General features: G+C 43.6%; 1 protein-coding gene across 2 annotated transcripts in view; it reads right to left on the bottom strand.

Annotated features, from left to right (window-relative positions):
• Positions 1–7,716: 7,716 nt before the first annotated feature.
• The window catches only part of CHST11 (carbohydrate sulfotransferase 11), a 176,459-nt gene continuing 157,473 nt past the window's right edge, over positions 7,717–26,702 (bottom strand). For both annotated transcript variants that reach the window (XM_051608285.1, XM_051608286.1), the window contains exon 3: positions 7,717–9,397. In XM_051608285.1, the coding sequence (XP_051464245.1) occupies positions 8,549–9,397 (849 nt within the window). In that variant the 3' untranslated portion in view covers positions 7,717–8,548. The remainder of the gene's footprint in view (positions 9,398–26,702) is intronic.

The raw sequence follows: 26,702 nt of genomic DNA, 5'->3' as shown, positions 1-26,702 counted from the left end.
CAAGTTCCTTACTTAGGAACTGGGATGGAGCCTATGTACACTCCTCCGGCTGCATTTCCCAGCATGGAAATACTTGTTCACATTATATGTGAGTTATTAATAGTTTTTAATTAGCTTCCAATAGCTCAGGCAAAGATTTACCAGATAACCTCAAACATGCTATAATAAGCAAAGCAAGATTACTCACTTCACTGTGTTCTTAAATGCTTTCCCTAATTGAATTATCGATATCTTGACTCAGTGATCTTAAAGGTCTTTTCCAACCTAAATGATTCTGGGAGACTTCCCAAACTGAGACTTTCCAGCTTAAATTTCCTCCCATCTTGCAATTTTTTTCTGTAGTTACACAGATTTAATTTCTCACCTGAATTGCACTTGGCTGTTCCCTCTTCAAATCCTTGCACTACTGACTTTTAACTTTTGTAACAAAAAATATTGTGGATTTAATTTTTGAAATTTTCCTAAGTTGCAAAGGGAAGCTAAAAGCATCTGCTGTAGGAATCATACATACTGCCTGTAAAATTGAACTGCACACACAGAAATACTATTTTTATGATAAAATAGCACAGCTGAATTGTTATGTCTTTTCATATAACTGCCGGCAAGTTTCTTAATAAAGCACACATAACTATAATTCCAGGCAGGAAAATATTTTGTTTTTCTTGAATTATTGTCTCAGCACTTACTTGGCCACCTCTACAAGCAGAACTTGCCTCTCCATGGCATGGCTGCTTGCTTTGATTTGACCCTTTTTCCACATCCATCTCTTTCCAGTTCACAAAAATGGTAAAAAATATGCAGTAGTTGATTGCATAAATGGAATAAACAATCATAAAAAAATCCCCAAACAACCAAAGCCTCTACTTTCAACATAAAACGGAACCTGGTTTAGTTTGAATAGTTATCTGCTAAGGCAAATCTGGCTGCCCAGAGATGTTGTGGAGGCTCCATCCCTGGAAGTGTTCAAGGCCAGGTTGGATGGGGCTCTGAGCAACCTGATCTAGTGGGAGGTGCCCTGCCCATGCATGGGGGGTTGGAACTAGATGATCTGTAAGGTCCCTTCCAACCCAAACCATTCTATAATTCTACAAATGGAGCCTGAGAAAGGCCTCAGTCTCTGCAGAGGCTTTTACAAAAACTTGAGGCCTTTTGTGGATTGCAGGTTTTCACTTGATGTAGGGCTGCAAATACCTGTTGACAGCATGGAGAGCTCTCGATGGTCAAAAAGTCATGAATTGCCACAGTATAATTCTAGTTTTTAGAATAAACTGAAGCCTAATGGCTTAGCTGTTATTAATCAGCTGTATGCTACCCTGACAGCTTTATGTATTAGTAAAAAAATAGAAATGAAGGCATAAACTTTTGGATTGATTTTTCTCTTACTGAGGAAAAACAGCTTTGCTGGTTATTTGTTTTTTCATTAAAAGCTCTGACCGAAATAAGATTTTCAAACCCACATAATTTTACTTTAAATGCTGTCTTATTTTCCAAAATATGCTATTTGTGGTGTACTGATAGGACGTATATTGCTAAACACCTAGAGAAATGTTATCTCAGGTCTGCATTTACTCAAAACATAGGGACAGAGGAGTACAATTTCAATGTCCAAGACAATGACATTTTAAAAAATATCTGCAAAATGTATTTTTAACAACTTATCAATGAATGACAATATTTTCTGCATTCTTCATCCATAAGTAAGTCAATGGTTTCAGTCCTAAATGCCCCTGACTTGGCCAATAGAAGCCATACAATGACAGTGAGCCAAGTCTTACAGGAGACCTGAGCACCTCAGTAGATTGACATTTCCAGTAGGGAGGGAAAAGGTCTGCTGGTCATCATTTCAATAGGGAATATGAAGTTGATTTTTATTTCTTTTAACAGATTTTTTTAAAACAAACAAACTTGATTTGCATGCAATCTGGAGAGCTGGCTTTCAGCTATCTTGTCCTAATTTTTCAAAATGTTCAAACTTTGGTGAAGTTGTAAGTGCAACTGGAAAAGCAAGATATTTTTGTGTGGCATCAAGAGTCTTGGAGGTGATGATGTCTAACACAGCTAGCCAGAAAAGCACAGCACTCCTGTGTCAGGAAGCATATGCTCTGGTTTTCCGCTAGGCTGCAGTTCAATTTTTCTTCTCTCTTCCTTCCAGTTTCTCAGATTTATTTAGAACATTGTTTTTTGGGGTTTTTTTAGCAATTATAGTAGAATTAAATTAAATGTGCTTTCATCTGAGCAAAGGTTGGGAAGTGCTGGCAGAGCTCATGCAGTCACAGAGAGTGTTGCAACCACGGGGACAGACTTTCTTTAAACTTGGCATCTCCTCCCTTGGGCTTATTTGGGTGATATTGTCATTTGCCCAGGAGAGAGGACACCTCAGCCATGCAGGGTGCTGATGCTACCTTGTGTCCTCCAGTGCTCTGCACTCATCTCCCCAGTGCCCAGGGTGCCATGGTCCTGCTGCCACCAGCTCCCCTGTGGTACAGCAGCAGTGGGTGGGCTGCACTGCAGAGGAGCTGCAGGACAGAAACTACGGTGAGTGCAAATGGGAAGGGATTTTGTAAAAATTCTAATTATTTAATGGAAAAAATTGAGGCTTGCCAGAAAGGCAACTGGAGAAAATCCAATTTTGTCAGTCCCTGTGGCAGTGGCAGGGATTAGGCTCTTCTCTGCTATCTTAAAAGCAGGGAAGAAATCCACCCTAAAGCTGTGTGCCCAAGGGCTGTGTGGAGAGGCCACTTCTTACCCCAAAAACAGAACTTTGTGGTTTTGTGTGTATGTGATACCAACTTCCTAAAGACCCCCACAGATCACCCCCTCCAGGGTTGTTTGGCAGCTGCTGGTCCCTTCTTGCCTGGGCTCGGTCCCCTGGCATGTCCTGATCCACCTGCCCCCACAGAGCCGGAGGATTTCTGCCCCTGATTTCTGTGTCACACTACACTTTGTCTTTGTCAATGCAGATGGTACTGATGGACTCTCTCAGGGCAGTGTAGGGCTTGCTGAGACCCGTGTACTGCCAGAACAGGATCACTCTGTTTTGAAGCATATGTAATCCTTGCCCAGCCACACTGCTGAGGGAGGCAGACCAACCAGCACTGTGGCTGGAACCAGGCTAGTTGCTCACTTTGAGCAAGTCCTTCTGAATTATCTTCCTCTCTGAATGATGTTTTGAAATTTGGAGGTTTTTGTCTTAATACTGCACAGCCAGGCTGTGATTTCAGGAAGCTGTGCTGCAGCTCTGCCTGTTCATTAGGGAGTGCAGGGTAGCTGGGTGTTTGAGGTGGGACTGGCTTGGGCTCTAAAGATAGCCAGTGCCCCACCATGTGCTATGACACCTACTCAGCAGATTTCCTATTTTCCATTTGTCTCTGCTCTCACTGAATAATGTTTGCCTTGTGAGGAGTGGGACTGGCAGATTAAATGGTCTGTTTGCCACTGGCAGTCCTGCATCTGGAATATGGCATCCAGTTTTGGGGCCCTCTCCAATTCAAGAAGGATGTTGAGATCCTGGAGAAGTTACAGTAACGGGCCACAAAGATGTTCAGTGACCTACAGCATATAACTGCAAAGGACACTTTGAGGGATCTGGCCTTATTTACTCTGGTGACAACAGGGCTAACTGGGAATCTAACAGCAGTCTACAACTACTTGAAGAGAACTTACAAAGAGAGTGAATCCTAACTCTTTCTCCAGTAGTGACAGATGGTGGACACGTTGAAGGCTAGGAATCTCACAGGGCCACTAGGAAAAAACGTCTCTGCTGATCACCCAGAATTGCTCTCAGCACTCCATCCTCAGAGATGTTGAGGCCTTTGTTTGCCAAGACCACAGTCAACCTAGTCTCGGTGACCTTCAGCAGTAGGGTGGCCCAGCTGACCTCAAGGGTCCCTTCCAACAACATGGTCACAATGGTGAGTAGTTATGTTCTAACTATATGTTTCTCCTGAGTGTAATTTACGGTGCTGATTTCCTCACCCAAGTTTGTCTTCAAAGGCCAGCTTTTTGGCCTCAGTGAAACCCATAAATGAGACCATCCAGGTCTGGGGACTACTGGAAATGTTTAACTCAAAGCTAGCTTTAGCAAATTCACATGAAGGTGGGCAACCACATAGGCTACAGCTCATCAGATAACTGGAGTTTATGTCATTTGACTGACTCTAAAACACTCTTGCTTCAGGTGGGATGACATTTCTGGGCACGCAACAGGTCTCAAATTGACAGCCCTCATTCTTGATGGATGGGAGCTTGAGAAGGAAGAGGGAGCAAGAAGGATCTTATCAGATGACTTTAGCTTTCCTGCTTCATAGCAGTAGATAATTTTGAGTCTTCTGCTTGTCCTTCCACAGTAACCCTTGTGAGAAAGCCAAGCTATGCAGACAAAATAATTCCCACCCTCAGCCCTGAATGCACGAACCAGAAATAAAGCACACAGAGAGGATCTTTCTTTCTTCAATTTAATTGAAGTTAATTAGAAAAATAATCAGGCTTGAATGGCTTTTTAAGGAAAGATTCATGAGCAGTTCACACTTGTGTTGGCAATGTATAATTTAGCTTTTTTCTTTATTAACAGTATATTTAGGTATGAGGAGATACTTCTCTACAACAAGCCTTCTACTGCATACAAATAGGTTAAAAAAAAAAAATCCAACCCCACATCGATGTTAAATTACTCGTACACATTGTATTGTGCATGCATGTAAGAAAATAACACTCTCTGTAACAAGAGTAATAGTAAGGACAGTCCCTTTTTGTACCTGAAAAGTGCAGCAGACTACAGTGAAACCCTAAAACATCTGGGGTCAACTTACTTCTAAAAGCACTTCTGCTTGTGGATTAGTTATTTCACTTGTCTTACGCAGCGCATGGTTCAGGCAGTTTGCACGTTTCTGTGATAATGGACATGATTTATGAAGAGGCTGAAGCATGGATTAAGTCAGGCTTAGGGGGCCTTCCCCCTGCCCAGGAGTCACCACCATGTTCAGATGGGTTAAATCCAGGGGGGAATGAGTCCCAGCTGTGGGTATTGCACTGAGTGAGGAGCCGTGGGTGCTGCTGGGCTCCGTGCTGGCCCTGCCAAATGTCAGGGAGGCACCAGCTGCTCAGAGGCCAGGGATCACTACCCCTTGAGCCCAGTGGTTTTAAGGAGGCTGGGGGCAGCAGGGGGGAATTGGGACCTTCTCTGTTGGGTCCTCTCTGTGCTGACCACTGCTCAACCATGCCTCTAAAACAGCAGCTCCTCGGGTGGTCCTTGCAGCCCCACAGGCACATCTGTATTTTGAATTTTGCTGTGGCTGCAGTTTTGCCTGTCTCCTGGGACCAGCTGTGGCCATGGCAGACATGAACCTGGGAAGGAGGTAGGGCTCAAGAGCAGACCAGACCCTCCATTCATCCAGCTGGGAAACCCAGCGAAGAGATGGAGTAAAACCAACCCACCTCCCCAGCTGCTCCCACACAGCAGGTGGTGGCCATCAGCTCACTGAGATGAGAAGGAACAACCCTGAACACCCTCCTGTGTGGGGACAGTGGAAAGAGATTTTATTTTATTTTATTTTGGCTCAGTCAAAACAATGCACCCAGCAGACAAAATAATAATAATAAAAAAAATAAAATACAAATAAAATAGAGCTATTCCTTAACATTTGTGGTCCTCCTCTGACCTGGTGAGGGCTTTGTGCTCACTGTGCAGGACACCAGCACACCCAACATGTCAGCTGTTCATTTTAAACACTAATCTACAGCCTGACCACAGCATCCAAAATAGATATAACACACTAAATGGGCAGGTTATAGTAGTTTGGGATAAAGGTTTGTAGAAAACAATTGACTTTTAAGTAGCTGCTTAAGGCCACATAAAAGCCATCTCAGTGCTCAGCATTGAGGAGGCAGAATTTGGGTAATTAAACCCAAAGCTGCTGCTAAAAATTCCAGCAAGAGTAGCACTCTCCCCTCAGATCTCTTGAACATGTTTTTCACCTAAAGCTTTTTATCATAGCTGTCAAATAGGGTTTTTGTGTCTCCAAAGCAGTGAAACTAAAGAGAGTACCTCAGAACAGATAAAAACAGAGAGAGGACAGAAAAGTACAAAATGATAGGGGGAAGCACATCCAATTTTTAGAATATTTACTTTCTGAAGCAACTTTCTTCTTAAATGAAAGAAGTCACATCACAATCTGTTGGAGAGATTAACAGCTAACTGAAGAGATAATTGGACCAAAATATGAGCACCATTGGATACAAGACCCAACAAGCACACAAATAGCTTGTAGGAAATATTGGAGTGGGAGAGGGGAAACCTGCCCTCAGGCAGGTTAATTTCTTTTTCACAAACATGTAATCATTGAACTACGAACAAAAGAAAGTCAGGGCACACTGTGATAGGCACTTGCAACAGCTCTGCAGCCTCTAAATGAGACAAAACTGCTTCCAAGTGAAACACCAGCCAGTGATCAGCAACCGCTCTGAAGGTCAGAGCTGTCAGGAACAGACACCAGCTCCTCACCAGCCACTGGGTCAGCACTCTGGCTAATAACCAGGAACCCAGTTATGAAAACTGTGGGTGTTCCAGAATGGATGAGAGATTTATTTGTAGGGAATGATAAAAAAATAATGACCTGAATCCTGGCTAAGACTAAATCCAATTGTGAAAAGACTTCAGCTGCTGTTTGTTATGTTAATTTGTTCTTTGCTGAAATTTATTCAGTGACTTATTTTTATAAAATAAGACAGAATTTATTTTTCTTCTTTAACCACATTATGTGTCCTGGAGACTAATGTAATTCAGTGGGTATTGTCATCTACTGTATAATAAGACATTTTCAGGATCTGGCTCTGATACTGTTAAAACAGCTCTGCCTCCAGCTGCGTTTATTTAAATCCTCACCAATTTTTTGAAATGTTGGGTTTGATGATAAGATTGACATGCAGGCAAGTCAAAACCCCATTTTAACAATCATTCGATGTTACAACAGGCTCCAAAAGTGCCTCAACTTAAGCCTCTGCCTCCTGCCCATCAGCTGGCTGCCGGCACTGCCGGTCCAGGATGGGACAGCTTGAGGTGGCTACGGACCACTCCCAGGGCAGGAGCCTGCTGCCCCCTTGGCAGTCCCCCTCACCCACACCTCCAACATCTGGAGAAGCTTTTACTTCGGCCCACTGAGCTTGCTGATAGATCCACACTGAAATATTATTTTTTTGTTATTTATTTGCTACTAATAGATCACTACTTGCTTGCCCTAAGCAATTGCTTGCTGTGCTACGCCAGGTTGTACACCTGCTAACCCAACAAGCTGTTACATGCAAAATAACCACTACTCAGATGTTCACCGTAAATACAACGGTCATGGTCTCACACTAGAGCTGACTTACATTAAATACTAACCCACTGCTAATTAAAAACATCCCTGTCAATTGTATTTAGGCATCAACTAAAAAAAAAAATAAATTACCTCCCCTTCCCTTAGGAAAAAGCCAAGAAACTGGCATGTAGGAAGATGAGAGACCTTTTTATTGCCATGCATGCTTAGAGATCAACACCAAGATGTTTTATTGACTTTTTGAATTACATCCTTTGTAGCAATGTATTTTGACTGGTGTTTTTTGAGCCAATTTTGGTTGCCCATCTTATGAACAATCAGGGAGGCACAACTTGCAGAGGATGGAGCTCCCCCTGTTCCCATCCTGCATATCAACTAAGCCAATGCCAATTGCTTTAGGCATTCAAAAATCTCTACAGTCACTTTCAAAATGCTGTTTTTTTTCTGATGGACCATCCACAAACCTGCATTCATTTCGGCCGGCAGGCTTTAAGTTAAGAGACAATAGGACTGGTCATATTCTTGATAAAATCATTAAGCCCAGATTTATATAAAGTTCATGGTTTCTCTTCCCAAGGAATACATTCACATTTCTTTCATTCATAGGTTTTAGATACCATGAATCTATAAAAATCTGTTTTACTTTTCCCTTTCAGGGGTAGAAAGATAGATATTTTTTTAAAGTCTGCTTAAGTGCAATATCATTTTCTGAAGAAATTATTTCCTCTTCTCAAAGAGTGGAAAGAACCTTATCAAGAACCATTTCTGTATTTACCTGCATCAACAGCTAATGGAAAAGTATTACTACTCAGAGACAAGCTCAACTGAGGAAAGCTCAAAACCAGACTCCTTTTGTCCAAATGTCATCTTATCTCTGCTGCTGAAGTGACATCTACCAAGAGACCATGTTTTAAATAAGTATAAATAACATTAATTAGAATTGGAAGAATGCAAGATCAATTAAATTCATCAGAACACAACTAACTTTTTTTTTTTTAACAGCATAGCAGTATTATTCATTTCTACAGCTAGATCGTCACAATCCTGTTACCCTGCAAAGAGAGCTGTCCTTTCTTACAGTTGATTTAAATAATTTTGATTGTGCTGCTCGCAGCATCATTCAAAAAAAGAAAATATTAATTTACAAAATAACCCATTTTCCATATTTATTATGACAAATAAAAATCTTAAATAAAACAGGCTTTTTCTCCACTCTCTCCCCCCTAACCCCTCCCTCATTCCAATTTCAGGTAGCTTGGCACTGAGTAATTGAACATTAAAAAATCAAGTTTGTAGACTTCATACAGCTGCATTTGGTGCTCAGAGCTGATGTTCTGGAAGAACTCTGTGGTCATTTCATCAGTAGTTCTTGTAGACTTTGCATAGGTGGGGAACTTCAGGTAGTTGCCTACTCCTGCCAGCTGGAGAATGTAATTCGAATCCTCTTCGAGTGTTTCGTATTTTCCTACGAGGTCGTAGTGGATGTGGCAAGGGTGGCAGAGGGAGTACACAGTCTGCCAGTGCTCATTGAAGGGCTCTTCTCTTTGGGTGTGCGGGTCAATGAGATACGCCACAAACTCTTCAAATTTCACATCATCGCCTTTACGCAGAGCTTCCTGGGTTGCGTTTTTCCTCTGGCGCCTCACGATTTTGGTGCCGTATCGCTTGTGGAAGGAAGTGTTGTACTTCTGGGTGAACTTGTTCCTGTAGGCTGACACCAGTCTCTCGAAAGGCTCACGGACAAAGAGGAACTTCATGTAGTTTTTCAAGCGGTGGTTGATCTCTGGGATGCTGTACTGGTTGAGGGTCTTCAGGTTTGAAGACACGTGGGCTTCATTGGCTGGGATTTCCATTGGATCACTGTACTTGCCTCTTCCTGTCAAAACCATCATGACTCTCTTCCAGTTTGTGCAGGCCACTTTGGGGACATAGCAATAGATCATTTCATGATCTTCATCCACAACCAGGTGTTTGAGATCGTTGGGTGTCAGCACACGGCGCTTCCTGCTGGAGACACTGTTTGCTCGGCACGTGTCTGTCACTTGGTCTCGTCTAATCTGATGAAGAATTGCTGTGTTGGACAACTGCAAAGAAAGCACAGGTACCAGTGAGTCATGCAACTGGGCAACTCTTACTGCCTCTTTGCTTATTGTACAAATTCATAGAGAAGCAGATTACTGCCTGTATAGAACAGTTCATTTTGTGGCTAAGTAAAATTGTTCCTATGCTAGAAGATAAACCTTTTTTTCTCCAAACTTCTTGGTATGTGCTGTTCACAAAGTGTCCAAGGCAAGGGGGAATGGTTTCAAGCTGAAAGAGGAGAGATTTAGATGAGGTATCAGGAAGAAATTATTTAGTGTGAGGGTGGTGAGACACTGGAACAGGTTGCCCAGGGAAGCTGTGGCTGCCCCCTCCCTGGAAATCTTCGAGGCCAGATTAGATGGGGCTTGGAGCAACCAGGTCTAGTGGGAGGTGTCCCTGCCCATGGCAGGGGGGGTTGGAACTAGATGATCTTTAAGGTCCATTCCAACCCAAACCATTCTATGATTCTGTGACTCTGTTAGCCCAAGCAAAGGACCATGCCAATGCAGGGCTCCCGTGTTTGTTTACTTAGAGCCATTTGAGTCTGAGGCAGAGGGTTTTGGTAATGTTATTTACAGTTACTTAACACCCCTTACCTGCGGATTTCAAAGACCCTCACGCTTAATAATTAGTTTAGCCTCAAAGCCAAGTATTAAGGCAAATATTTACCTTCCTATTTGATAGGCAAGGATATACCTTCTTGGTACCTTCCTGACATACCTTCTTGAACGCTAGGTCTTTCAAAAGTGTTTATCTGGTACCTTCCAATTAGGTTAACATGAATCACAGGACACTGCAATGAAGCAGCTGAGGCAATATGTGGACTGTATACATCTGCTATGAGGGGGCCTTTGGTTATAGGTGTCTTCCCCCTCGATGGTATAATGCCCTTGGCAAATTGTTTTGAACCTCCAGTTCCTGCAGTCAGAGGTCAAATCTGTGTTTTCAGTGCCAGTAGCTAGCTCTGAATCATATTAAAAGACCTCAAAGAACAGGATCTGAAGGCACTTGGTAGGCAAAACCCAAACCAAACACCAAGACTGAACCAAGCTAATTGTAGGACTTCTGAGATTTAGAAAGAAAGGAGACAGAAACTGTACTGTTATGGACAAAACCTAGAATGCAGATTTCACCCACTTAAGGGGCAGAAAAGGCTTTTGCAACACACGAGTAGCAGAGACTGTCCCTGCCTCTGAGCTGCAGTGGGTTGCAGAGGAATGTTCTTGTGGGATGGGCAACACCAAGGGGCTGGTCCACCTCAGACTTAGGCAGGAGGATTTTTTTTCTTTAGGACAGCAGTTATGTGCCAAGCCTGGGACTTCTGTATTTTGTAGAGTGCCACCCACCACTTCTCTGAATTCCTTGATACTTTCATCATTTCACCTCTTTAGCCCCTTTGTTCAGCAAAAGGTTGGCTAATGGTTAAAACATGCAATAGCCCAGTGCAGCTCCTTTAGACAGATTGGCTCGTCTTTTGTGCGTGTGTGGTAACCCCCTGAATACCTCCCAGGAGCATTTCAAGGGGAGTTTTGTGTTATAGTCCAGGAGATGAGATGCCAGATGTGAAATGTGCTTCATGTTTCCTAGCAAAACTGACTGGCAGGGAGTTTCCAGAATCAGATTTTAGAAAGCAGTTGTTAAAGACCACACAGATTTTTGAAGAAAATTACTTTTTCTGTTAAAAAAAACCCCCGACAAATTTCTTTTTCAATTTAAGCAGCCCTCAGGGAGAAACAGAACCAATGGTAAGTTCTACACTGGTTAGAGTCACCAGAGAATAATTTTCAAAGAACTAAACAAAATCTTACATAAACACACAGACATACAAATCCTCCTCTGCAGACAGATCAAAATCTCTCCTCCTGCAGACTTTTGTCAATATCATGTAGCACAGTACTGCTTTTTGCCTCTGATTTTAGAATGAAAAAATAAAAAGGAAATGTCTGAATATATTTCTACATTGCAATATGTTAATGTACTGTGTCTATTTTTCTGATGCTGTTCTTGAGATAAATACAGAATCAAGTGGATGAGACTCTATGGCCTGTGTTATATAGAAGGTCAGATCTGATAATCTAATGGTTGCTTCAGACCTCACTCTGCAGATGAATCTTTGTAGAGCCGTGCTTTGCTCCTGCTTTCATTCCTACATCAATAAGCTAAGCACTTCTTCCCCATATATTAACATTAATGAGATTTTTAGGCATTTGGAGTAAGGGGAAAAATGCAGCCTTAGTATTTGCAATTGCAAATGAGATTGTAAGACATTAAATTCACTTTAAAAGATGACACTTGTGCATTTTGAAGTGGTACTTGTCTACCACTTTTTTTTTATCATGGAACAAATAGGAAGAAATGGCATAAAGGTCTGCATTTACAAAGTGTACACCAAAACCCCAGGGTCAGCTCTGCCCATGCTCTGGCCAGTCTGCTGACACACAGAACACATGATAAATACCAGTGTAACACTAAAAGGGTATTGCTCTATTCTCATTGATTACAGCACCACCTCATATGGCTGAGGAATGAAAGGTCATGTAGGTAATACAGTTTTGAAAGCTCTCCTTCCACGGAAAACCTGACCTGCCTGCTTTGCCCAGAGAATCAGCGAGTCCTACTGACTCTCCTTGAGGCTTAATGGTAACAGCCCTCTTGCTGAAGGAGTGGGAGACACAAAACCCACTCTTGTACTGCACCACAAAGGTGGGGTAAGGCACCAGAGCGCCTTTAACCAAGCTCCTGCAGAACCACCAGACTCTGCCTTGTAAGCTGCAAACACTGGAGGACATGCTCCATGGTCTCCACAACCTCCAGCACCACATGAGGTAATCATAACAGCATTTTTCTATTTGATATTTTGAAATTATGTATTAACACTGAGTTACCTGATGCTAATATGGTTCCTCCTTGTTTCAAGTTACACGTAGGGCTTTTAAGCCACATAGTAATTTCACTCCTGAAATTGGTGAGGGGAACTGGGAAAAGAGTAAGATTACACAAGATTGGAACTACATTTACTTAAACTAAAGGTCCACTTGGCCAGTGAAAATGTGCTTACAACTAATGAGGAAAATACATCCTACAGATTTAAGCTGCCACAGAGATAAGATCCAAGGGACAGACATATTTAAACCTCTGGATGATGAAGGGCATGTAAAACATTAGGGCCATGGACTGGCTTCCCCCGAAGCTCTTACAGATGTGACTACAGTGGAGTTATGAGCACAGCTGCTGCCTGGATACCAACTGCTCCATCTATGGTCATTACCAGAGGTCCCTGCTGATCCTGCAGTTCAAGAAGCCACAATAAGTAATGATCTAACTTCATGTCACTTTAGAAGAGGGCACTTTTAAGCATGTGTGCAGTTTAGTATGAAGGCAGCATGGGGATGGTGATAAAGCCAGTGCTTGGGTCTGTCTTTCAACAGCTGGGCTTTAGCTGGGAAGACATCTGATAAAAGTACCTGTTCTTCCCAGAAAGGACTGACAACACCATATGTGCAATTGATCATGTTCAGTTTTTTTTTCCTGCAAAAATTGTAACAGGGTACCAAGAAGAAGGGCATGTCAAGATCAAAGTTTTCTTTCTTTTCTGATGCAGCAACTGAGTTGAATCGGGAGACAACATGAGCAGCAGGAGACTCCTGAGCTCAGTGGCATTTAAAAGAAGAATTTTAAAAAAAGTAGTCTGGGGACATTTGAACCCAGAAGCTTCTCATCTCCATCAGTCCCAAACTAACAATGAGGGAGGAAGGCTAAGTGAAGCACACTCTGCTCATGTGGTGTCTTCTGTACAGCTTGGGTAGGGGGTTTGAGTCTAGTGCACTAGGAAATACACGAAGCAGAAACATACATGCTGACTAAGTGACAACGATCAAGCCACGACATGCAAAGGTTACTCAAGGTAAATCACAGTAATGAGGTGGGAGGTATTTTCTTCTGGTTACTTAGTCACAGCAGGATAAAATAATCTTTGAGGGCCTCTCCAAGTTTGATGGTCAAGCAGCAAGTTCAGATTTAAACACACAACACTTTTAATTTATTTATTTTTCCTGAATATAGTAGTGTACCTAAAGCTAGGAGCACTGAAAGCATTTTTAAATAGAAGGATGGAAAAACCTAAGTGTCATTCAAAAAACCCACTAATAAAGTTTCGCCTTGCTAAAAGAAAATTAGCGTGCAAAGCAGTATCACTCACACTTATAAGGCAGGGTTTTATTTATTTCTATTGCAATGCCTACAACTGCTGCTAGCTCTGCATATTACTACAACCAGGCTCACAACCAGCCTATGCTGGAAGTGCTAACTTGACACTTGGACATGGCAGAGTAAAAGGCAAAATGATCCAAATTAGAGTGGAATAAGAAGGATAAACATTGTGAATGGGGTTTGCAGTCCCGTGCCCTGCTAAATTGCTTTTTCTCTTCAGTTTTGCATTAAGAAAGACACTGCGTCTGCCTTTAATTCTCCAGTTGCACTTGTGTTTGAAGGTTTGGGTTCTGTCCTACACCAAAACTACAGCGGTTGCCGCAGTGTTGCGCCTGCCTGTGGTCCAAGCAGCTATCAACCAAAATCAGCCGTGTCTCTGCTGAACATCCAGTTGGCTCCATCCAGTAGCACTGTTAAGCTTAGCATAAACCAGAGCTCATCTCCAACAAAATCTTCTTAATGGTATTTGTTTAGAAGGTGTGTGCAGCAGGCTCATAAGCCATTGATAACCAAGATCTTAAAGTGAAAAGTGTCAGACAGGCTAACTATAGGTGGCACTAATGGTCCTAGTTATGTGACATCAAGAGAGACTACTATTTCAGCTGACTTAAAATCCCTCAGGTATTATCAGGTGTCCTTCCCGCGGTCCACCAACCACACCATCTGAGTTCTAGGAGGTGTTTGCTATAAAATGTGTCTCAGTATTATTTATATTTCCCAGATGCTTACGGGTGGGGTTTTTTGAGCATGAGGTTATATGCAAGCACATTTCCAACCCTGTTTTCACACTAAAAGTGTGAATAAGATTCCTGCAACCTTGATGGACAGCCTTGATGTTACAAACATATTTTAGACTATTTTAATACTTGGTTTTTACAATTTAGATCCATAACTACCCTTCTTGCTGTATATATATTCTCTACACCAAATTCTAGATTGTTTTCTTAAGAAAGGTTCAGCATTGGACAGTAAATGGGAACTAGCAATTTATCATACTTGACAGTCTAAGCATTAGCATCTCTCAAATAATCACAAATAATTATTACTTTTTGCAGTTTTCCAAAGATGACAGTCAGACAATTATATCTATGTGAATCAAAACACTGAATCTAAAAGAACAGTTGCATTTTAGATAAAGGATATTATTAAACTGACCTGGACTGCAGTAATTTTTGAAAGTAATAGATCTCATACTTTGATTTATTTGACATTTCATAGCATATTACTCTTAACTTTTTCAAAAAATCCCCTGCACTCAAATGAGAACCACACCAAAACCTCAATCAGTATTTGTTCAGAGTCTAATGAAGCAGACTAGAAAGCACATTCTGTGTACTGGAGATGGAGATGCTTAACATCTTCCCTGACAACTTGCAGACAGACAAACTGGAATGCAAATTTGCTATGAAAATGTCTCTACAGAGTGGCTGGATAATAGAAGATAACAAAACCAATATTAACGTAGGAGTATTTTTACTAAGTGAGAAAATTTTAGAGACAAATTATATCCTCTGAGGGAAACTCTTGAAGTATTACAAAGCTGCTTTCTTCATTTCTGATGAACTCATTGCCCCACAGAGAAGATAAGGCCAAATATGCATATTTTTCAAATAATTCTCTGTATTGAAAGCCAAGATAACCATACCACCTTCAGTTGCCACTGTACAGAATGCAGCCAGGCTATAGAAAGAAGGACCAAAGTTTTTGAGAGTAATACTGTCACACATAGTAGCTGCTAGCACTTAATTGTCAAAACTCCTAAACTGCTTCACATTTTCCCTCCTTCATCCTATACACAGTACCAACTTCATCTATGTGCATGCATGTAGAAGGGAAGGCTGAAATAATTCAGCAGTACCATTATTTTGACTCTGGGGGCTACAACTAATTGAAAAATGCCACGCCCCAAGCCCCCATCGACTTCAGCATTCCCTCACAGGTACATGATTTGGTTGCTAAAAAAGAAACAACACTAAACCAGGCAAAATCCGTCAGCGGACACACATGCAGTTGCAGATGCTGAAGCTTTTCTGAGAAAACTTAGCAACTAGGTCATTAAGTATTGGCCTTTTTGTCTTAGGGAGAAAGTAAAATATCACAGTGAGCCTAAATGATGTAAAAATCTCCCTGAAAAATCAAGTCTTGGCACCAAGCAATACCAGCTGTATGTTAAAACCAGCTTTTTAATCAGCCTAGGACTCTGTCACACAATAAGGTAAGGATTCAGGAACAAAAGAGGGAGCCTCCTTCTAAATACCAACCTTCTGCATAGTCCCAAACATCTTTGGAAGCCTGCCCATTCCCATTCTCCCTGCTCAAAACTATTTGGTGTCAGAATTCACACAATATGTAGGGCCTGGGGGTTAAGAAGATGAATGTATACATCCTGCAAAACATCTCCTATGAACAAGGAGCTGCAAAGGTTGGAAATCCCCAGGAAGACCCAGCAGAAAGACCTATGGCCTGTCCACACAGGGGGTGAAGGATGAGCTGCTGTGTGTGCTGATACTCAGAAGCTTTAGGGTAATCTTACAGCCACAGGGCAGGCAAAATCAAAGTGACAAGTTTGAGTCAATACACCTGAGAGCTAGGAAATCATCTGGAAGGCCAGAGGAGCCTCGAGCTGGGAATAATTAAAGCAAAAAATCTTCATGTTGGCAGGTTTCTTGGGATTTAATTTATGGAAGACAAGTGTAGGACCTTGCATTCTGTGTACAAAGAGCACTTTCCATCGGTCAACACTGGCGGTGGGAAGAGAGGGGGGAGAAGGGGAGTTTGGCAGATAGCCAACCCCTTTTTTTTTCTCACAGGAAGAAGATGTGGATGAATCCCCAGGCCAGGATCTTGGTTGCCATGGATGGATAAGGATGATGGAGCTGTGGTGCCTTCCCATGGTGGGGGCTCTGCTGCCCAGAGCCTGAGCTCCCTGTGCTGTTGCTGAAGTGGCTCAGCGATGCCTTGACAGAAAAGGACAATGCGTGATGAATTTGTCGGCTCCTGGCTCATTCTTTAAGTGCAGCCATAAATCACTGCTTGTATTAAAAAGCTGAAAGGTCTGGCTATTCTAGGAATTTAATTTTAAAACAAAACCTTTCTGCCCTTTCCCCTCCAACACACACACACACACATATACACAGTCAGATGTGCACACATGTGATAGCTGGAGCTGAGTTCATGCCTTCTGGACCAGTGTGTGTAACCTGTAACACACAGGGACACAACCATGGTCTTTCTAACCCTTTCTGGTCACCAGGCATGGATGTTTCATCTCTATGCTACCTACAATCACTGGTCACTCAAAGCTGCCTCAAGTAGCCCTTAGGAGCCCCTACCTATCATCACCTTTGATGGACTTAATTACACTAATGGAGGATTTGACAGACATACAGCAGCAAGGAATGAATTTGCTCTCACACAGGTGGGGGACTGGCAGTGGGGACCTGGTGGTGGGACACAACAGTATGCTACATCCAAGAGTGTGAGGCTGCATGAACTTCTTGGCTGAGGGGAAGCCGACTTCACCTGGCTTTTCTAGGAAAGTCCCTTCCTGAGGATATGCAACTTCTGGCTGCAGCTGCTTCAGAAAGGGCTGGGCTTGCAGAACTGCTTTCAAGTCACCAGGGACTGTAGATAGGGTCAAAGGGATTTCCACTGTTTATCTCACCACTCCCAGTTTGCAATCGCAGTGTAAATGAATCACAAACTGGGACAACCAAAGCCTGGGGACTAGCACGTGTGCTGGGAAGCTCAAAGCCAAGGGAGTGACCAGTAAGTGCTGTACTCTGCTATTACATCTCTACTGTGGGAGCTGTAGATGTGGTTTTCAAGAAGAGGCTTGAGGACTGTTTAGCAAAAGGCATGCCATGGATGTCTCCAGATGGTGCACCAGGAGGAGCACTGGGCTGGAGATGCATGGAGTCAGCCAGGGTGGAGCTGGGAGTATCCCTTAAAAAACAGAATAAGAAACTGCATTTTAACACAGTGGGTATCTAGGAGACAATGGAAAAACTGACATTTATTTTTCTCTTGCAAGAAGTTGTGGTAGCAAGGGTGAGATAAACTGGGTGGGGAGGGAAAACAGGACGGAGAAGACACATAAATACAAAAATGCATTAAGAAATTCCAAAGGGAGGAAGGGAATAATCTTCTGTCTGGACTCACTGTTGTTAGGACCAATAGTAATAAAGGTAAACAAGAGAGAATCCGTTTAGATGTAGGAAAAATCCCAACCGAAAGGGTAAGGTATGTCTGTGCTGGGAAACAGTGAGGGATCGCTAGCATTGGGAACCTCCACAACCTGCCCAAGAAGGTGTTAGAGTGACCTATATGATCCTGCCAGGTGGGCAGGTGTCTCCTTGCAAGTCCGTAAATGCTTCACAAACCTGGGATGGTGGTTTCTGGAAGCTAAACTCACTGTTGCAAACCTAGGTATTTTACACACTTCAGGAACAAGGCTTTCAGCAAATGCTGCAGAGCCAGAGAGGCCAGTGAAACCTCCTTCAGGAAAGGGCAACAACATCAAACTACGAGATGAGCAGAGACCAGACAGGTGCACAGACACCACCGCAACAGACACTGTGTGAGACCGTGCACAGGACACGATGGAGGAGATGCAGGCAGCCTGAACACCTGGAGTGGCCTGGGACACACATGCCCCGATCACCCCAGCAACTCTAACCTGGCAGCCGGTGTTAATGGATTTCTCAGTAACACAAATCCTCCTCCTGTCCTTCTGGGTTGCAGCTTAGGTGTCATACAGTCAAGTAGAAATACTTATTTTCTTCTCAGCAGGGTATCTGCTATTTTAACTGAATACGATTTAACCCAGTCCCATGCTAAATCAGAATAATACGTTTCCAATTTTTAACTCAGCATGTAACACACCAATATTGCTCCAAAGCTTTTGAAACCCAAACAGGAAAAACAGAAGACAGTTGCTGCATAGCTGGTTTCTTTATATATAATTCACGGGCTTTAGCAACCTGCTGAGGAGAGGGGAACCTCATAATTATGTATTTAGCTGCGTAGAGTCCCCGTTCCTCGAGACCCGGGCAAGCACTCTGTGTGGAAAACTGCAGGATGTTCTTCTAACATCTCCCTCCCACAAACCGGGGATACAGGCTCAGGCCTCCACCAAGAAGCACGGTGCTGCTTATTTTAAGGTAAGACACTGGAAGTAGGGGTGATGACACCCAACAGTGTATAACCTTGCTGAAAAATCTCCTCTGTGAGGCTCACTTGCTGCCTAACAGGAGAGTGCAAAGGACCAGAGGAGAAGGAAAAGAGAGAGCCAATCTAACCCCCCAGCAGGTCAGTGGCAGAAACAAGACCAGATTTCATGTTCTATCTCAGTCTGACTTTTTTTTCATGTAATGATTTGAATGAATTCATCCAGACACAAACTGGCAAAATACCTAATCCTTTGGATAATGGATTTTCTTCTCCTCAACTAAACTATTACAAATTAACATTGAATTTCTTTTACTTCCCTTTGGCGAGGTTATATTGTGCTCAGACCAATCTTGCTGTTCCAAGGTGACTTTTTCTGGCACATTTGTTCATGCTGCTCACTAACATTCAAAGAAGGCAACTAACCAGGGTTGCTCTTTCTTTATAGCCTTAATTACAATTAACTGGAAACTTTTCACCTTTCTGCTGCTGTACAAAAAGAATTAGATGACCCCTTGCTTGAAAAGACAAAAGGCCTTTATTACTAAATGCTAGCATTCATTTATAATCTTAATTACAACAGGCTTCCCAGGAAACCTTCCTGATGCAGAATGAAGTAGTACAGAAATAAGATTCTGACTTAACATGAAAAGCCTGTTTCATCAACAGCTTCCTGAGTCTGATTTCCTTTATGTTGAGATAAATACCAGTGACTCCAACCCTGAAGGATGTAAAGCCCCAAACAAACCAGCAGCAGTCATTTAGTTGAACCCTAACGCTATCAGGATTGGGCCCAAAAAGGGAACAAAGCAAAACACTGAAGGTGCAGCATGACACAGGAGAAGGATTTGTTTGCTTTTGCAGTATTTCCCAACTTTGTTGAAAAAACCCCACAGATGTGTCAGTCTTTGTGCACTGAAAGAAACTCAATGCTAGTAGCTGACCACAAATGACTTCACCACAGGCTTCTCAGGAATGAAAGAGCATAAGGCTGCCCCTCCTGTTGGCCACTGAAGCCTCTTCCCAAATATCAGCATGCTCCATCCACTGTGCCAGCTCTACACTAAAGACAACATCCAACACTCTGTGGATCTGACCACCAGGCCCTTGCTGGAAACTTCCTGTCAACCTGAGTCCCTCTGAATTGCAGTGAGGGAGACCTCAGAACAGCAATAAAAGAGCAGAAAACATGCCTAGGTAATCTTCTTTAAATCCTGACAAGCCTAAAAGTGTCTTGGTTGTATTTTTAAGCATCTGGCTTGCTACATAAGCCTTCTTATGTCAGATCGTGAGGGCAATGTTAAAAGTAACTTCCATCAGCTATTTAAGACAACTGGAAGGTGCAATTATTAGCACGATGCCTTGTTAATTCTCCTCATCTGTACAGCTGTGTTTACTGTGATTTCTAAGGGTTCTCTGTCTCATCTAATAATAGATCCATTTAGGGACTGCATACTAAATGTTAATTTAGAACAGAAGAATAATTCTTAGTATTTCTTTAAATGGCGGCTATTTTTTCGCAACTGTCCCCTCAGCTACACCCTGAAAGAAATTGCACATCATCTTTCTGCACACACACACACACACACACACACACACACACACACCCTTTTTAAATGCTCGTTCTTTTTTAAACTTCCCAAAGAAAATGCGTAGAAAAGGCCACTCTCAGCTCTTGCTTTTGGGATCCTTCTCTGGCTGCAGCCAAGCGCCGTCTCCTTGCTCTCTGCTCCTTTCAGGGCTGCTGAACGTGTGCCAGCCTTTCATCAGCTCCTGCTCTATCCACTGACAGGGCTGGCTCCCTCTTTGCTGCTCTCATATCCCTCTCTTCTGCCTTGTCCCACCTGCAGCTTGAGCACGCCAGCAAAGATGAGAAGAAAAAGGAGCTCCAGGACACAGTTTTCAGCCAGCTCTTGCTCTGCATGCTAAACCCCCCAAAGCAGGTCCTTGCTGTCCCTGAGCTGACTGCAGCGTGAGGCAGGTGCTCACGGCATTTATGAGTATGGTGGGCCCTGAAAGATCAGGGAGATACCCCCTCTTCCCCAAGGAGCAAGACGAGGCGAGTGGTGGTGAGGTGCCAACCTGCAGACCTGTGGCCTGAAGGGACATGGTCTGAGGGCCAGGAGTGAGTCAAGGCACGCAGCTGTGCAGGCGAGGGGAGCCAAGAGCGTGCGCCCAATGGAAGCAGGTCCTCTCGGGGCGCTGGGGAACAGGCCAGCTCTGTCCCGCTCACGGGGCAGCCCTGCTCCCCTGCCCACTTGTGGGGCCCCTCACAAGGCAGAGGGGTGCACTCTGCCTCCAGCCACTCGCACGGGCAGCTTCCCTTGGGGCCAGGTAACACGTAGAATCCGGCGGTTCATCACCCACTGTGCCACTTCTCTGCATCACAGCCTTGGAAATGTACTTGGGAGGGAACCAACTGCTCGGCTAACAGAACCTTCAGCTACCACTGGCTTCTGCTTGCCTACTCCTACCAGCTTGTTACTGTTCTTAGGGCTTCTTATTTTGATATGCTACTTATTTTTCACTGTAGTAAAGACTTTGACAGAGTTTCCCACAGTGTTCTCTTGGAGAAACTGGTTGCTCATGGCTTGGATGGGTGTATGCTTCACTGGGTTGAAACTGGCTGGATGGCTGGGCCCAAAGAGTTGGTGTGAATGGAGTTAAGTCCAGTTGGCCATCAGTCACAAGTGGTTTTCCCTGGGCTCAGTGTTGGCCTCAGTCCTGTTTAATATCTTTATCCATGACCTGGACGAGGGGATTGAGAGCACACTAAGATGGGCGGGAGTGTTGATCTGCCTGAAGGTAGGAAGGCTCTGCAGAGGAACCTGGACAGACTGGATTGATTGGCCAAGGCCAGTTGTATGAGGTTCAACAAGGCCAAGTGCCAGGTCCTGCACTTGGGTCACAAAAACCCCATGCAACGCTACACGCTTGGGGAAGAGTGGCTGGAAAGCTGTCCAGAGTGGAAAGATCTGGGGATGTTGATTAACACTTGGCTGAACATGGCCAGCAGTGTACCCAGGCAGCCAAAAAGGCCAGCGGCATCCTGGTTTGTATCAGAAATAGTGTGGTCAGCAGGAGCAGGGAAGTGATGGTCCCCCTGTGCTCAGCACTGATGAGGCTGCACCTCACTACAAGAAGGACAGTGAGGTGCTGGAATATGTCCAAACAAGAGCAGTGAAGCTGGTGAAGGGTCTAGAGTACAAGTCTTATGAGGAGTGGCTAAGGGAATTGTGGTTGTGTAGCCTGGAGCAAAGGAGGCTGAGGGGTGACCTTATCACTCTCTACAAGTGCCTGAAAGGAGGTTGTAGTGAGGTGGGTGCTGGTCTCCCACATAACAAGAGATAGGACAAGAGGAAATTACCTCAAGTTGTGCCAGGGATCATCTAGATTGGATGTTAAGAAAAGTTTCTTCATGGAAAGGGTTCCCAGGCACTGGATCAGGCTGCCTAGGGAAGTGGTCAAGTCACCAACCCTGGAGGTATTTAAAAGACATATACATGTGGTGCTTAGGGATATGGATTAGTGGTGGACTTGACAGTGCTGGGTTAATGGTTGGACTTGATGATCTTAAAGGTCTTTTCCAACCAAATGATCCCACGATTTTCTCTTTGGGTAACAAGTAATGCTAGTAAACTGGGCAGGAATATATATACCTCCCTATACATTTATAGGCATGCATTTGCATATGTACATTCCTGCCCACATCCCAGTAGTAAGCAGCCAGATGGCACACCAGCTTATGTGGGTCATAGACCAGGACACACAGGGGCTTCCAGGCAGTACTGAAGCCCTGAAAGACATTCTCATATGTCAGTGGGTGGGATTGAAACAAATTCAGTAGCACCATGGAGAGGAAGCATGCACTGGCACCGATCTTGTTTAGCTGAGAGGTATGAGAAGCATCCAACTTGCAGCATTGCCTGTTGCAGGACCTGTCTTTGCAAGGGAGGGAGAGCTGCCGAGTGCTGCCATGCCCTTCACCCCATCACAGGGCTTCCATGGCACAAATGCCTCCCACAAACATGCTGATAATTAACACTGGATTTTGCTCTTTGAAGGTATCCTGCCTTTTATGAGATGCATCAGCACAGCTGACCTAGAGATTAACAACAGCATTCAACTGCTCTCAACCTTTTTAGTTTTGCACTTCAAATATAAAACTGATTTTGTGAAAGTCTGTTTATCCTGTTGTTTATAAATCCCTTCTGGAGGTTAATACTAGCTGGAGCAGGTCACCATGTGAGGGTTCCATCTGCAAGAACTGCACTTAAACCCTTTCGATCAGTTGTCTACAACCCTTTACACATTCCTGTAATCCATTCCCATATGTATCTTCCAACTGCTGTGTAACCCAGCTAACATGAGCAGGGAAGTCTCACAAAGCCTTTTCCCAACTCCTCCTACCGTTTTTAGAGACCTTCTCTTCCTGCTCCATGGCCTGACTTTATTTCTGACTTTGTTTTTTAAGCTTTGTTCACAGGGCAAAGCAGTATGTGGGATTCACTGCTTCCAGGAACAAACTGCAATTTCATTCAACTTCTTCTGTCCTCGTGGGTGCTCTATTCTTCCAGCTCACCATCACCTCTCTACATGCAAGGGCAAGGCCCCACCTGCTCAGCACTATTCAGAAATGATCCCTAAGCCAGTAAAGCCACTGTGTTCTCTCAGCCCCTGGCTAATGCGACACAGGGTTCAAGGTAATTCTATTTAATGTAAGGTTAGCCTCTTTATTCTTCCTGAACTTCTTTTTCACTTGTGTCTCTTACTGCTCTTTCCTCACTCTCCTTGGCTGTTCTTCATGTAACCCCCTTAGCATCCCTTTTGCAAGCTGCAGTCAATACCACTAGAGCTCAAGCTGAACTTTCAAACCCACAGAGAGCTGGGGGCAAAGGGGGGAGATGCAAACATTTTCAAAAGAAGACATGAATGTTAAACAGGATGAGTAAGAGGCTGCTCCAAAACACAATTAGTACTTAGGAGATTGAGATAAAAAGCAGCTACCATACACTACTAGTTTAAACCTGATGCAGAACATCTGCTCCTGTTTCACTTTTAGTGATTCATGTTCCCTTGTCTACAGCTCCAGAGAGAGAAGGACCACCTCAGCAGAGATAAACCACAGGTTCACTTATACTGTTTCCAGGAAGACAAAACACTTGCCAAGATTAGGTGAGAAAAACTGAACTGCTGAACAGCCAGCTAGGCAATACCAGAGCTTATGCATCAGCCCAAGAACACTTTTTGTTCCCTCTTCACCCATGCCAACAATGCAGACAGGACTGGGCCCCTCTTGTTCTCTCCCCCCACTAGTTTTTGTGGATCAACTGAGATAAGTAAATCTTAGGGAGCACAACTGTATCCTAAAATTACAGCTTGTTGTAAGTACTACAAAACATCTCAGGCCTCTGTGGCAAAGCAGTGGATCAGTCCTGAGTCCACCAAAATATGGGCATATTTTAGCTAGTGCCTGCCTCATTAGGGACTGAAGAAAACAGATGTACATGTTCAGTGGGAATAAGTGCTGGTTCCCAAATAAACCTCAGATATACTGCAGAGGGATCTGCAGGTGCTGGCAGGATGTATAATTTCTCCTGAAGCTGCATCTGGAGCTGCTATTGCAGAGTGAGGTCTGGGATAAAAATAACACTCAGTACTTCTCTGGTCTTCTTCCATCTGTAAACTTCAAAGCATAATGCATCATCCCTGCTTTCCAGATGTGAGAAGCAAGCCACAGAGAACTAGTCCAGTGCTGCTGCATTTTTCTACCACCTTCACAAGCTGAACTCTGTCCTCTCACAACACCTCTTCCCTGTCCAAGCACAACTCTGTTGGGCTCCAGGCAAGGCAACCCAAAACTACCAGCACTTTCAATTTTCTATGATTCTCCTTGTATTTTAAGATGGAGGGTGGGGGTTATTTCTCAGCCCTGGTTGCTGGCACTTCTCTGGGAGAATTTCAGAACAAAATATCTTTTTAAATACTTGTAAACACTTGCTCACCCTGAAGTTTCTACCCCTGCTAGAAAGTTTCTAGACTTTTACTTAACCGTAAAGGTTAAGTAAATGGATTAAACTGGAGTCTCAACATTCAGGTTGAGAAATTGTGACAGTAAAGAATGCTGGTAAAGAATGCAGATTACAAGTTTTCAAAGCATTTGGTTTAGACTTAAACCTTTCCCTCTTCCTTATTTCTTTCCTTAACACTTGTGAGATTCACCATTGGTTGTAACTTCCATATCAAGTTGGTGTCTATGAGAAATTAATAACAGTCATTTGGCCTGTTGTGAAAATGCACAGCATGCACCGTAGCAACACATCCAGTTCTCCATTTATCAAAACAGCTACCAGATATACCACAGAGATCTCATGGAAAGTCACCAAAGTTCAGTAAAGTTAGAGCATTCCTGCTCTAACTCCTGCACAACCCCAGGCACAAATACAGGCTGGGGAAGAATGGCTGGAGAGCAGTCCTGAGGAGAAGGACTTGGGGGTGGTAGTTGATGAGAAGCTCGACATGAGCCGCCAGTGTGCGCTGGAGCCCAGAGAGCCAAACACATCCTGGGCTGCATCAAAAGAAGTGTGGCCAGCAGAGCCAGGGAGGTGATTCTGCCCCTCTACTCTGCTCTGGTGAGACCCCACCTGGAATACTGTGTACAGTTCTGGTGCCCTCAGCACAAAAAAGATATAGACCTGTTGGAGAGGGTCCAGAGAAGGGCCACCAAGATGATCAAAGGGCTGGAGCAGCTCTGCTATGAAGACAGCCTGAGAGAGTTGGGGCTGTTCAGCCCAGAGAAGAGAAGGCTCCGGGGAGACCTTATAGCAGCCTTCCAGTACCTGAAGGGGCTACAGGAAAGCTGGGGAGGGGCTTTTCATCAGAGAAGAGAGTGATAGGACAAGGGGTAATGGTTTTAAACTGAGAGAGGGGAGATTTAGGTTAGATATTAGGAAGAAATTCTTCACTATAAGAGTGGTGAGGAACTGGAATGGGTTGCCCAGGGAGGTTGTTGATGCCCCATCCCTGGAGGTTTTCAAGGCCAGGTTGGATGAGGTTTTGTGCAACCTGGTCTAGTGGTAGGGTTCCCTGCTCATGGCAGGGGGCTTGGAACTTGGTGATCCTTAAGGTCCCTTCCAACCTTAATGATTCTATGATTCTGTGATTTGTACTGGGGTAAAAAATGTATCTCTTAAAGTACAAATGAAGAAGGATTACACATGGTGGTCTGTTTTTTAATTTTGTAATATGAACATGCTACAACCCTGAAAATTAATGTGTACGTTACTGAAAGGAACATGAAGTTCATGGATCTACAAAGATCATATTGAGAGGTAAAAAGCAGAATTTCCTTCCTTCTGGAAAAATACTGGGTTCTCTGCAAGAAAGAGGGGTGTGAGAAGCATACAGTTTGTCTGAAATAGGTGGACAATATTAAGCCAGACCAGTACAGTGTGGAGAAGCTGGTTAGTGGGTACAGCTTAAATGAAGCAGTGCAACTGCTTTAGTCTACCAAAGCTTACTCATCTGCTTTAAAAAAAAACCTAGAAACATGGCACAGAAGGTGAAAGAAAGTATGAAGGAAGACAAGCAGTTTGAGTGATCCTGTAAAAACAGAAAAGAGTAAGCAAGCCACGGGCTGTCTGGGAACAGCAATCTGGGTTTTAATGACATCCAGTAAAGCAGTCTGGGACCTCAACATTGGTACAGAGATGCATGAATGGTCTAAAACATCTGTCCATGGATGGCAGGAGAAAAAAGTCGGTGAACAGGTTTTTTAAAGCACTACAGTCCCCTCCAAGGAAGCAAGTGAAATCAGAGCCTGTCTCTGGTGTTAGAGAAGGGGAAGGTTCATAGAGAAGAAAACAAAAATGATACATAGTAAAAATACTGCTCCTACTTCTCTGGGCAGAAGAGATTCCTTTGAGAAGC

The sequence above is a fragment of the Apus apus genome, chromosome 1 (assembly GCF_020740795.1).
Source record: "Apus apus isolate bApuApu2 chromosome 1, bApuApu2.pri.cur, whole genome shotgun sequence".
Lineage (NCBI taxonomy): Eukaryota > Metazoa > Chordata > Aves > Apodiformes > Apodidae > Apus > Apus apus.
This window is presented reverse-complemented; position numbering and strand designations above follow the sequence as displayed.